Source organism: Cervus elaphus, chromosome 29, assembly GCF_910594005.1.
Source record: "Cervus elaphus chromosome 29, mCerEla1.1, whole genome shotgun sequence".
Lineage (NCBI taxonomy): Eukaryota > Metazoa > Chordata > Mammalia > Artiodactyla > Cervidae > Cervus > Cervus elaphus.
In genome coordinates, this window is record NC_057843.1 from 50,729,338 (window position 1) to 50,742,747 (window position 13,410).

At 37.2% G+C, this 13,410-nt stretch overlaps 1 protein-coding gene across 5 annotated transcripts in view; it reads right to left on the minus strand.

Moving 5' to 3' along the window:
- PRUNE2 (prune homolog 2 with BCH domain) overlaps positions 1–13,410 on the minus strand; it is a 277,828-nt gene that overhangs the window by 208,569 nt on the left and 55,849 nt on the right. For all 5 annotated transcript variants that reach the window (XM_043890691.1, XM_043890692.1, XM_043890690.1 and 2 more), the window contains exon 4: positions 11,756–11,919. In XM_043890691.1, coding sequence (XP_043746626.1) covers positions 11,756–11,919 — 164 coding nt within the window. The remainder of the gene's footprint in view (positions 1–11,755; positions 11,920–13,410) is intronic.

Consider the following 13,410-nt stretch of genomic DNA (forward strand, 5'->3'; position numbering starts at 1 on the left):
GCTGAGACCCCACACTCCCAATGCACGGGGCCAGGGTTCAACCCCTGGTCAGGGAACTAGGTCCCACATGCCACAACTAAAGATCCTGCATGCACCAACTAAGACCTGGCTCAGCCAAATAAATAAATATTTTTTAAAAGATAAATATAATCTTAATAGATTTTAAATTTTAGAGGAAATGGGCATTTCTGGAAAAACTCAACTTGCCAAACTGATAGGAAAAGAAATTTAAAATTGGGATGGTTTTGCATTTATTTTAAAATGAATCCATAGTTTAATATCCATAGTTCCACACATCTAAGAAAACAATATAGTAATTTTACACAAATTCTCCCAAAGATTAGAAACAGAAAATACTTCCCGGCTTATTTTCTGAATCCAGCATAATCTTTATACCAATACTCAGTAGAGACAGTACAAGAAAGAAGCAGAGGCAGATCTTTCTCATAAGTATAGTTGCAAAAAAAATTTTTTAAGCTAGCCCCAAATCAAGATAGCAATATATAATAAGATATTGAATTGTCACCAAATAGGGACTTTTTAGGAATTAAAGGTCAAGTTAACATTCCAAAGTTAACATAATTTAGCGCCCTAGTAGAAGAGAAATATCAAATGGTCACCTCAGTAAAGGTCTAGTTGTATATCAACTACTTGATACAATCCAAGATTTAATCATATTAAATCTCAGCCAAGTAGAAATAAAAGACAACTTCCTTAATTTGATGAAGGGCATTTATAAAAACTAAGTAAGGTTATGGCTAATTCACATTGTTGTATGGCAGAAACCAACACAATATTATAAACATTTTAAAAACAAAACTATTTTAAAAGAAAGAGGAAAAAAAACCAAATAAGAAAAACAAACATTATCCTTAACTGTGAATTATGAAAGACTTCCACCTCAAATCAGGAATTAGACAAAGATGCATGCTATTTCTACTTAACACTGCAGTGTGAATCCTAACCAGAGAAATAAAACAGTAAAAGAAGTAAAAGTGTAAAAACAAAAAAAGGTGAAAGTGTAAAGAAAGAAAAAGAAATAAAAACTGACTTCTTCATAGATGATATGTGTATCAACTTAAAAATGAAAATGCAAATAAATTAATTATTCAGTAACAAATGAATTAACTAATTAATAATACAAATTAATTTAAGACAGTAAATAAATTTAGCAAGGCTGCTGGGTATAATGTCAGTAATACAAACTCTTGTATTTCTATAAACAATCATGAGCAATTAGAAAATCAAATTTAAATTAAATGGTAATAGCATCAAAATATAAATATTTAGTAACAAATTTCACAAAAATATGCCTGGCTTACAGTCAAACCAAGATTCCAATTTTTTCAGTTTAATGATTTTAATTTTAAAATACACAAAAAGGCAGTATTCAGAAATTAATCTAACAGGTATTGCACTAAACAGAATCCAAAAGAATAATTCAATGAAAAGGAACTTCTGACATTATCATTTTGACTTGACAATGTAAGAAAGAAATGAAGTTCTGACGTAAGTAGGAAAAAAATAAGTGAAAAAGATGCTCACCATACTCTGAGTTGTTTTTACTGCAGAAGAAAGGCTATGGACCAACTTTATTCAAGGGACTCATCTATAGCAAATTTTTCTACTTCACTCTAGAGGCCCATTTAGTAACATACTTAAGTCAAATATCAGTAGCAGGATGTAGAGTAGCCAAAAGCACCTCTTAGCAAAATCAAACCTATTTTTGACATAGGAGTTGACTTAACTTCCAGTTAAATCTGCAGAACTAAAAAAAACTCCTTAAATTCATATTCATGTATACAAAAGTGTCCCAGCTCTTCAAAGACCATGAGAAATTACCAACAAGTAACAAAGAAAGCAATTATAATAAAATAGTAAATATTTCATTCCATTAGAGAAAAAAAATTAACCACATATTCTTTGTTCAAAAGAATGGAGAAGTGAAGGACCTCTTCCCAAAAGCAATTGCAGTGCATTAATATTAAACATGAACTAATAAAGTCAGAAGTTGTTTGGGGAAAACATTCACCACAGTCAAGGCATATTCTGCATGATAAATTCTTGGCAGAAAAAAAGGGATTTAAACCTCTTTCCTGTTTCACCTGGGATTGTTTTTTTCATACTGAAACAAAAAAATTAAGGGACAAATAATGGAGAGAGGGAGGGAGGGGGGAGGGAGAAAGAAGGAGAAAAATAATGGAAAATACAACTTGTATTTTTGCCTGCAAAGGGCTAAAAAGGGAGCAAGTTATTCAAGTGCTTAGTAATCTTATAAATTTAAAATGCCTAAATTTAAGAATAAAATTCATCTTTATAAAGCAAGAGAAATAATTAACACTCTAAGGTTGAGGAATTGTTCTGGTTTTGTATCTAGCAGAAAAAATAATTTCTGTCCCCTTCCCCCAACTCAGGCCATCCCTCTTCCAAAGGAAAACAGCTCTGTAATTCCTTCTGGACTTTGTAACCATTTTGGGAGATGAATGATTCACTCTTTGGGCAAGAGAGGGAAAAAAACGGTCTGGCTCTGTCCCTTTCCTATTAGACCTCCTTAAAAGGATCTTTTTGAAGCTGTTAACCCAGGCTACGAAAATAGCAAGCAACAATTCTTTATTAACGTTCAAATGGAACAACCAACAGGAGAGAATTATTTCTTTAAAAGCTAGGGCATATTTTTTCCACTTCCTCAGCTAAGAATAATTGCTGTTATTTGTTTCACTATTCAAGTTGTGGCTCTGTCAAGGCCTTGTACAAAGAAAAGAAGCATGAAAGGTCCAGTGAGCTGTGGTTTTGATGGAAACCTGCCTGGTAATCAGTGATTGCAGTCTCATCATTGCCAGCTAGTTCTGGAAAGCGCGTGCGCACACACACACACACACACACACAAATACACATGTGGGCACACAAATCCTCAGTGTGATGATTCAGCAATTTAATGGACCTTATATTTGACAACAGCCCTCTAGTAAACATTTCTGCAGAAAACGAATACAGGTTGAGGAGTCTGACAGGTCTATAATTGTTTGCTTTTGGTACAAACTCAGGGCGTAACCAAACACCAACTTTAGGCCACCATGACTGTATGTGACTTTTAGAACAGATGGTAACTTGTTTGAAAATAATAATAAGGCTTAGAAGCAAATAGTAGGAGGAAGAAAATAAGAAGAGGAAGAGGAGATGAAAAGTTAGGAGAAAAGAAATAAAACAAAGAACAAGAACCACAACAGCAAAGATATAGCTGGGGAGGGGATGAAGAAGTGAAAAGACAGATTTCCAAAAATCAAGGTCATTTATGATCTCATCTGAATGAGCACATTCTCTTTTCATATAATTTCTTACTCAAATAATTAGAAAGCAGTCTCTATAAATCAATCTATGCCTTTTCAGATGAAACTGATGCTCATGAGCTGCATCCTGAAATTTCTAAGTTTGAGATATGTCCTACTAAAAGACAACAGCAAGATCTAACTATTGTAAGAAGTATTAATTCAAGAAAATGCAAATTATGTCAACTTCGTCAAATGCCCTAAAGAGCCTGAACACACATTAGCCATGGCTGTGTCACCTGTTGGCATTTATCCACAACTGTCCTGCCAAGGTCCAGATGACAGAGTGACAGGGCAGATGATTAGATAAACACAGCAGGTTATTTCTCCACTGGCAGCTTGATATCTACCTTTAATTGGTATACAAGTGATCTTTTAACAGCATCCATATTAATCAGGTTCTACCCCCATATTTGAATATAATATTATCCCATCATACAAACATTCTGACACATAGCTAGAGCAGTGAGTATAAGACTAAGACTACAAAAGATTCCAATATGACTAATTTTAAGTATTAATTTCCTATATTTAGAAAAAACACCAGCCTGTATAGAAAAAGAGACTTGGAACAGGAATAGTCTAGTCTTTACTAGACTAAAGGTCAAGCTGATTAGAACAATCCCCACACGCTGACTGAAGAGCAGAAAAGTGTGTGATACACTGCCCAGTACCTATATAAAACGCTACTACATATGTAAGAGTTGGAGAATGTCTATGATGTTATTAGGTGTCCTTTCAATAAGGATGATGCAATGAAAAAACCTTCAGACCTAGATACTCTTTTAATAAGGAACTGGTATATGTGTTTGTTTCACTAATATGAATTTCACAGTTAATTATATTTCTACTCATTTCTTGTCTCCAGGAGGCTCATATTCAAACTTTCAAACAGAACACCACTTTTACTTCTCCAAGTTTATTTATTGGTATGTTTCCTGACCCTGACTCTTTTTTTCTGTTTTATTATATTTACATGCATTTTTGTAAGCCACCTCAAATATTATATGGAAAACGAAAGGACACAAAAAATAATATAAATAATAAATGGATAGACAGATGGCTGACCTGTGCAAATAGATACTACATTTAATATAAAAGCAGGGATATAATAAAAATGAAGAGTGTACACTATATGATCCAATTTATATGATATGCCAAAGAGACAAAAACCAGTCTCTAGTGTTATGGGGAACACACTGGGATGGTAAAATTTAAAGAAAAGCAGGAAGGTGTGCGTAAAGATCAAAATAATGGTTATCTTTACTTAGAGAGGGAAAGAGTTTTGATGGGGAGAGGCACAAGGAGGTTATCTTGTTCCATGTTTTACCTGATTAATTGTTAAAAAGATGTCTCTTTTGTGATATTTCACTGAGCTGTATATTTAAATTTTTATATTTGTGTTTTATATTCTTTTCTGTACATGTATTATATTCCACGAAAGGCTAATATTATATATATATAAAAGATACATATATAAAGATGAAAATATAAACAAACACTTGAAAAATACCAAAACAAAGCTTTCTAAAAGCTAAAAAAAGGGGGAGGATATTATTGGAAGGAACAATGTTCAAATTCTGGACATCAAGAATATTGGAGGGATGGGCTGGAATGAAATGGAAATTATTAATACAATATCATAGTACCAACTAAATCAATATAGTCATAAACAGAAAGGATATAAAAAATTCTTGCAAAATTCATTTCATTGCAGGATTTATTGAGGGTCTATTACATGACAAGCACTGTTGCAGGCACAAGAGAAAAGAACAGTGGTTCAGCTCAGTTTAGTTCAGTCACTCAGTCGTGTCTGACTCTTTGCGACCCCATGGACTGCAGCACGCCAGGCCTCCCTGTCCATCACCAACTCCCTGAGCTTACCCAAACCCACGTCCATTGAGTTGGTGATGCCATCCAACCATCTCATCCTCTGTCATCCCCTTCTCCTCCTGCCCTCAATCTTTCCCAACATCAGGGTCTTTTCAAATGAGTCAGCTCTTCGCATCAGGTGGCCAAAGTATTGGAGTTTCAGCTTCAACATCAGTCCTTCCAATGAACACCCAGGACCGATCTCCTTTCGGATGGACTGGTTGGATCTCCTTGCAATCCAAGGGACTCTCAAGAATCTTCTCCAACACCACAGTTCGAAAGCATTAATTCTTTTGCACTCAGCTTTCCTTATAGTCCAACTCTCACATCCATACATGACCACTGAAAAAACCACAGCCTTGACTAGACAGACCTTTGTTGACAAAGTAATGTCTCTGCTTTTAATATGCTGTCTAGGTTGGTCATAACTTTCCTTCCAAGGAGTAAGCATCTTTTAGTTTCATGGCTGTAATCACCATTGGCAGTGATTTTGGAGCCCAGAAAAATAAAGTCAGCCACTGTTTCCTCATCTATTTGCCTTGAAATGATGGGGCCAGATGCCATGATCTTAGTTTTCTGAATGTTGAGCTTTAAGCCAACTTTTTCACTCTCCTCTTTCACTTTCATCAAGAGGCTTTAGTTCTTCACTTTCTGCCATAAGGGTGGTATCATCTGCATATCTGAGGTTATTGATATTTCTCCTGGCAATCTTGATTCCAGCTTGTGCTTCATCCAGCCCAGCGTTTCTCATGATGTACTCTGCATATAAGGTAAATAAGCAGGGTGACAATATACAGCCTTGACATACTCCTTTCCTGATTTAGAACCAGTCTGTTGTTCCATGTCCAGTTCTAACTGTTGCTTCCTGACCTGCATACAGATATCTCAAGAGGCAGATCAGGTGGTCTGGTATTCCCATCTCTTTCAGAATTTTCCACAGTTTATTGTGATCCACACAGTCAAAGGCTTTGGCATAGTCAATAAAGCAGAAATAGATGTTTTTCTGGAATTCTCTTGCTTTTTTGATGATCCAGCGAATGTTGGCAATTCAATCTTTGGTTCCTCTGCCTTTTCTAAAACCAGCTTGAACATCTGGAAGTTCACAGTTCACGTATTGCTGAAGCCTGACTTGGAGAATTTTGAACATTACTTTACTAGCATGCGAGATGAGTGCAACTGTGCGGTAGTTTGGGCATTCTTTGGCATTGCCTTTCCTTGGGATTGGAATGAAAACTGACCTTTTCCAATCCTGTGGCCACTGTGGAGTCTTCCAAATTTGCTGGCATATTGCGTGCAGCACTTTCACAGTATCATCTTTTAGGATTTGAAATAGCTCAACTGGAATTCCATTACCTCCACTAGCTTTGTTCATAGTGATGCTTCCTAAGGCCCACTTGACTTTACATTCCAGGATGTCTGGCCCTAGGTGAGTGATCACACCATCGTGATTATCTAGGTTGTGAAGATCTTTTTTATACAGTTCTTCTATGAATTCTTGCCACCTCTTCTTAATATATTCTACTTCTGTTGCTGCTGCTGCTAAGTCACTTCAGTCATGTCCGACTCTGTGCGACCCCATAGATGGCAGCCCACCAGGCTCCCCTGTCCCTGGGATTCTCCAGTTAGGCCCATACAATTTCTGTCCTTTACTGAGCCCATCTTTGCAGGAAATGTTCCCTTGGTATCTCTAATATTCTCAAAGAGATCTCTAGTCTTTCCCATCTATTTATTTCCTCTTTTTCTTTGCACTGATCACTGAGGAAGGCTTTCTTGTCTCTCCTTGCTATTCTTTGGAACTCTGCATTCAAATGGGTATATCTTTCCTTTTCTCCTTTGCTCTTCGCTTCTCTTCTTTTCACAGCTATTAGTAAGGCCTCCTCAGACAGCCATTTTGCTTTTTTGCATTTCTTTTTCTTGGGGATGGTCTTGATCCCTGTCTCCTGGACAATGTCACGAACCTCTGTCCATAGTTCATCAGGTACTCTGTCTATCAGATCTAGTCCCTTAAATCTATTTCTCACTTCCACTGTACAATCATTAAGGGATTTGATTTAGGTCATACCTGAATGGTCTAGTGGTTTTCCCCACTTTCTTCAATTTATGTCTGAATTTGGCAGTAAGGAGTTCATGATCTGAGCCACAGTCAGCTCCTGGTCTTGTTTTTGCTGACTGTATAGAGCTTCTCCATCTTTGGCTGCAAAGAATATAATCAATCTGATTTCAGTGTTGACCATCTGGTGATGTCCATGTGTAGAGTCTTCTCTTGTGTTGTTGGAAGAGGGTGTTTGCTACGACCAGTGCGTTCTCTTGGCAAAACTCTATTAGCCTTTGCCCTGCTTCATTCTGTACTCCAAGGCCAATTTGCCTGTTACTCCAGGTGTTTCTTGACTTCCTACTTTTGCATTCCAGTACCCTATAATGAAAAGGACATCTTTTTTGGGTGTTAGTTCTAAAAGGTCTTGTAGGTCTTCATAGAACTGCTCAACTTCAGCTTCTTCAGCATTACTGGTAGGGGCATAGACTTGGATTACCATGATATTGAATGGTTTGCCTTGGAAACGAACACAGATCATTCTGTCATTTTTGAGATTGCATGCAAGTACTGCATTTTGGACTCTTTTGTTGACTATGACGGCTACTCCATTTCTTCTACAGTGGAGCAGTGGACAAAACATGTATGGTCTCTTATCTCATGAAGCTTATATTCTGGAATAAAGGACCAAGAGGGAGAAGGAGATACAGTGATAAAGCTAAGTAGATGGGTAGAAACAAGCATTTCAGAAGGAAGGTACAGTTTATGTAAATCCTCAAGAGTGGAAGAGTTTGGCATATTTGAAAGGATGAAAGGCCTCTATTCCTAGAACACACAATGGGAAAATGGGAAAAGAGCATGAGATGATGTTGGAATTGGCAGGGGCAAGATTATGTTGTGGATTGTAAGGGTGGAATGCTTGGATTTTGAGTATGATGGATTTTATGCAGGGGATTGACTTGACTGTTTTATACTTTTATGATCACTTTGTAAGCAATAGTTTTTATGAAGAAAATAGGGCAACAGTCAGGCAGCTATGGCATTAGTCAAAGAGAGTAACTTGGATTGAAATACTAGTAGTTATGAGAAAAGTGGATGGATGCAAGTTATGTTTTAGATGTAGAGTCACCAGGACTTGTCGATGCATCAATGAGGGAGGCAAGGTAAAAGAAAGAATTAAGAATCACTTTTAGCTTGAATGGTTTGAACAACTGGGTGGCTGTCAGTACCTTTTACTACTATTAGTGAACTGGGATAAAAGTAGGTTTGGAGGTACAGGGAACCAAAGGGTTCCATGATAGCCCTGTTGAAGTAGCGGTGCTAATTAGACATGCACATGAAGATGTCAAATGGGCAAATTCTAAAGAGAGGTTATGGTTAGAGATACAGGAGTCACAGCCTGTGTGTTACATTTAAGATTTTGGAACTAAATGAGGCCATCCAAGTACTATACAGACAAAAAATGCCCCCAGGACAAAGCTCTAGGGTACTGCAATATTTAGAAGCTGAGCAGAAGAGAAGGTACCAACAAGCAATACTAAAAAAGAATAGGCCCAACCTTTTTGCACATTAAGGAACAAACTGAAAATTACAGGTATTTTTATTCAGTGTACCAGGCTAAAAGGCATACTAACGGTCCTCTCCAAGGACTGAGGGGATCAATATCTTGGCTCAAGAAATCCATTTACAGCACACCAGCCTCAGCATGATGGATTTTAGGGTGTGACCATGGGAATGAAAGGCAAAGAACTGTTAGACTGACAAAGTACTTAGTTTGGAGTATATTCAGGTTTTTTGGCACAAAGTTTATAATAACATATCTTCCATAGAGGTCCAATTATGATGCTTTCAAGGACTATTTCAAGTCTTGACTAAATTTTTTTTTTTTTTTTTTGCCTCATGATTACTTTAAGAATTTGCAAAAGTATTTTGGTTACTCGGCACTTTCCTCATGAAAACAGTAGAAAAGAACCTCTAATATTATACAAACATGCTGTCCCTAAGAAGGCATGGATGACATGCAAGTCTCCAAACCAGCGATGTGTTTGCTTCAATGTATAGCAAGTCAAATCTTGACTAAATATTTAACTTTATGTCATCTGGAAACAGACACTTCTCAAAATTCTTTATGGCAAAGGTGTGTGTAGAAATTTGCATCCCTTCAAGACCTAGAAGAATGCATAATACATGGTCTAGAAATGTGTGTCAAATTACTGATCATTTTGAGCACCCCAAAATGCGAAATAAATCATAGCTGTTTCTACAGAAAACCCTTCAGAAAGAATGACATTATGAAAATAATGAATCCTAAAATTATGTATAGGCATATAAAAAAAACTTCCCTTTAAAACACTCCTTTAGGTTTGGTGTTAATACATGATTAGACAGCCATAAAATCTAATTTTCAGTTTAGTGAGTACAGCAAAATTCAACTTGATTCCTTTCTGATATTTATTAAAGTCAGGAGCTTTTAAAAAGTGGTCATTGCCCTTCTTGCTCCAAACACTTAAGTTACCTTTTTAAAGCCAAACTCCTGGGATCATCATTCTTCAGTTCATCTTGGCCAAACTGTTCCAAAATGCTCCATCTCCCCTCCACATAATGTACACATGCATATGCACGTGTCACACTTCGGTCAAAGGTCTCCAGAGCTCTCTTTCTACTATATTAAACCACCCATGTCTTCTACCGCCAGGCTTCAGCAACCTTGGCTTTCTCATGACAGTGTCTATGTGAGCAGTCTTCACAGGTAAAGGGACTGTGTCTGTCCAAATTCCAATTTCCAAGCAACAAGGAAGTGACAGTCTTATTTTGCCAGCTTCCCAAGGCCACTTCAAACCCAAAGTTATGAAAAAATCTCTGATGATGAAAAAAAAAAACAAGGTCCTTTACCATAGTTCTAATTCTTGGCAACTCTGCAAACTAAAACTAAGGTAACTAACAAGAGGGTCTAAAGTGTAATATCCATCAAAGGGTTGGTTCCTCATGTCCAGTTGGACATGTCACGTCCAATTTTTGGCAACCCCACAGACTGTAGCCTGCCACACTCCTCTGTCTGTGGAATTCTCCAGGCAAGAATACTAGAGTGGGAAGCTGTTCCCTTCTCCAGGGGATCTTCCTGGCCCAAAGATTGAACCTGTGTCTCCTGCATTGCAGGCAGATTCTTTACCATCTGAGCCACAATATTCTAATTCCCTAAATCTGAATGTCACCATTATTATCACCGTCGTCATTGTCATCATCAGCAACAAAATCATATCTTTGTTCCAAGTACTACAGCTTGATATTACCTTATTACTTATGGAAAATCATGCTGAACTGTTCATTGACTACATTTTTCCCTACTAAATGACACATGTATCTTTTTGAACAATAAACCAAACTTCTTAGTTTCAAAATAATTAAACAACATATTCTCTAGTGTTTGCCTGCACCACATATTTGCACTGTCAAACAACTTCTCTTTTGGCCGAGATCCCCAATTGCCTTTATTTCCCTTCTGTTCTGTCAGAGATAAGTGGTTGTGGTTACTTAGTTTAGTTGAAGGCACAGTTTCCCAGAGAGCAGTTTTACAGATGTCCATAGCCAGAAAAGTATTTAAAACAGGTTGACTGGGGCCATTGGTTCTAAGACATTTATAGGAACTATAGAAGTCCTGGACCCTTTTCCCTCCAAATTCTGGTAGAGGCAGAGGAAGCTAAAGAAAAAGGAAAAAAAAAAAAAAAGCCTTAAAGGAGTTGTCACCATATGGGCTTCTCTTTCCTTTTTTAATTCTTTCAGCCGGTTAATCACTGTTTTTCACTTCCCTGTGTCAAATACTCCTGAGAAAAACTTGGTCTATCATGTTCAAGATGGATTGTTGAAAGGAGGAAAAACAGCTTTATATAAAACCCAAAACTGTCCTACATGAGACAATATGGAATTTTTGTGGTAATTTTGTGGCACCAAAGTCAGTGGACAATTTCCAGCTTAGAAATCACTGTTTAGAAGTGATAGACCCCACTGAGGAAGATGAAAAAGAGATGAAGAGGGTAATTGATGACAGCGCGCTGAGAACACAGTGCTTAAAGCTAACTGGGTGAAGATGGAAACACGACATGATGGGGAGAGAAGGAGGTGGCAGTTTAACCATAAAAGTCCTGCACAGTATCATCAAAAGGGAGGCAGCTGGCTGTGCCATCCAAGTAGTATTATATAAACGAGCATGGATCAGTACCAGGAGACATTTCAATGAGGAATGTGGAATTCTGGCCTCTATCCATGCTGTTGTGGAGTGGGAACATTTAATATTCCTGTCTGGTGAAACAGCAAAGATCCTTCATGCCTATTTCTAGATGCACATTTTTAATATTCAATATAATGCTACTCTTTAACAAACTCTTTACTCCCTGCCTCTCTGCTGAAGCTTCCCGTGGTCTTGAAAGGGACTGTTAACCCAAGAATGGATCGCACTCTTTGTGCATGAGTGAGTCTAGAGACACTCCATTAAGCCTTCCAGTATTTAATGGAAAGAGTCATCTCTCACCTCTGAGCAGATGAGCCAGCTGCTCGGTGATGACCTCGGGAGCCTCCTGGAGGATCTCTTTCACCACCAGAGACGATGAAGGCTCTCGGAACTCAAAGCCGGCGTCGCCCTGCTCCACCGGATTAATGACCTTGACAACTGCTGATTCTAAAGTTTTGTCCTCACTGGAAAGCAAATGGAGGAGAGGAAAAGAAAGAGGGCATATTTTCTTACTTTCTGGAATTATTTAATCTCTTGTTTCCACACAAATGACTTCCTCTTAATAACCAAAAATAAGTTCACATGACTTATTCTTAATGTGTTTTCACATTTCATTTTAATTAATTACATCCCCAAGAGTCTTTGAAGACCTTCACACCTTAGCACTTCCATCTCTAGTTTGGCTGTTGGAAAATAATAATAACAACAATAATAATCATTGCTAAAGCTAACATTTATTGAGTTTCCACTACAGGCTGGACACTGTAATAAATACTTTCTCAGTATTATTACATTTTATAATATAAACTGACTCTACTCAATGGGTTCTATTAAAATTCTTATTTTTACAGGTGGGAAAAAAAAGCATGAAAAGGTTAAGAAATGTGACCATTACAAACACAGGGAATATGGCCAATACTTCGTAAAAACTAAATGGAGTGTAACCTTTAAATATTGTGTAAAAATAAAATTAAATAACGGTGACCAAGGCCACACAGCCAGTAAGACTGCTGCTGCTGCCATTGCTATTTAGTCCCTAAGTCATGTCTGAGGCTTTGCAACCCTATGGACTATAGCCAGCCAGGCTCTTCTGTCCATGGTATCTTTCAGACAAGAACTGGAGGGGGTTGCCATTTCCTTCTCCAGGGGATCTTCCCAACCCAGGGATCAAACCCACATCTCCTGGTTGGCGTGTAGATTCTTTACCACTGAGCCACCTGGGAAGTCCTAGTAAGTAGACTACTTATATTTAAACTCTTAACTATCTGGATACAAAACTTACACATTCAGTTATGTTGCTGGAAAAAAAATACTTCTAGCTTATTTATTTCTGCATCATTCTTTTTATATGAGATATAGTTGGCTTTTATCAAAGGCAGGAAGAAAGAGGTGGATAAAACTGACTGGATTCTGTCTGCCAAAACTCAAAGAACGGCAATGAAGGAAATGAAAATTGCAGTTTATTTTTGAAAAACATTCTATTTTGTAAACAATCCCAAAGCAAGGCTTCACAACTTCAGTCTCAAAATCAGAATAAATGTTTCCATTTTAATAGGTAACAAAACTCTTCCTAAAATCTTAACTGACACAAATATCATAGTTCCCTTCTTCGGCATCTTGCATTGCTTCTTTCCATATCTCCTTGTGTTATAGTTAGTTTGAAAAAGCTAACACACAAATTTAGTCAAGCACATGATCAACCTGAACAATGATAATGGAATTCAGTCAAATAACCTATGAATAACTCTCAGCCAGTTAACAACTAATTAATAAGTATTATTCAAAAGAATTTTGAGTGTTTTGAGTATCATGGGGATAAAAACAACCCTAAAGAGGCAGATCATTTTCCAACTCTTTATAACTGAATGAACTTCACAACTGACAATACAATGTATTCATACCTAAATATGCTTCCTTAAGAAAGGTAGATAAAAAATCAGATGCTTTTACATTTT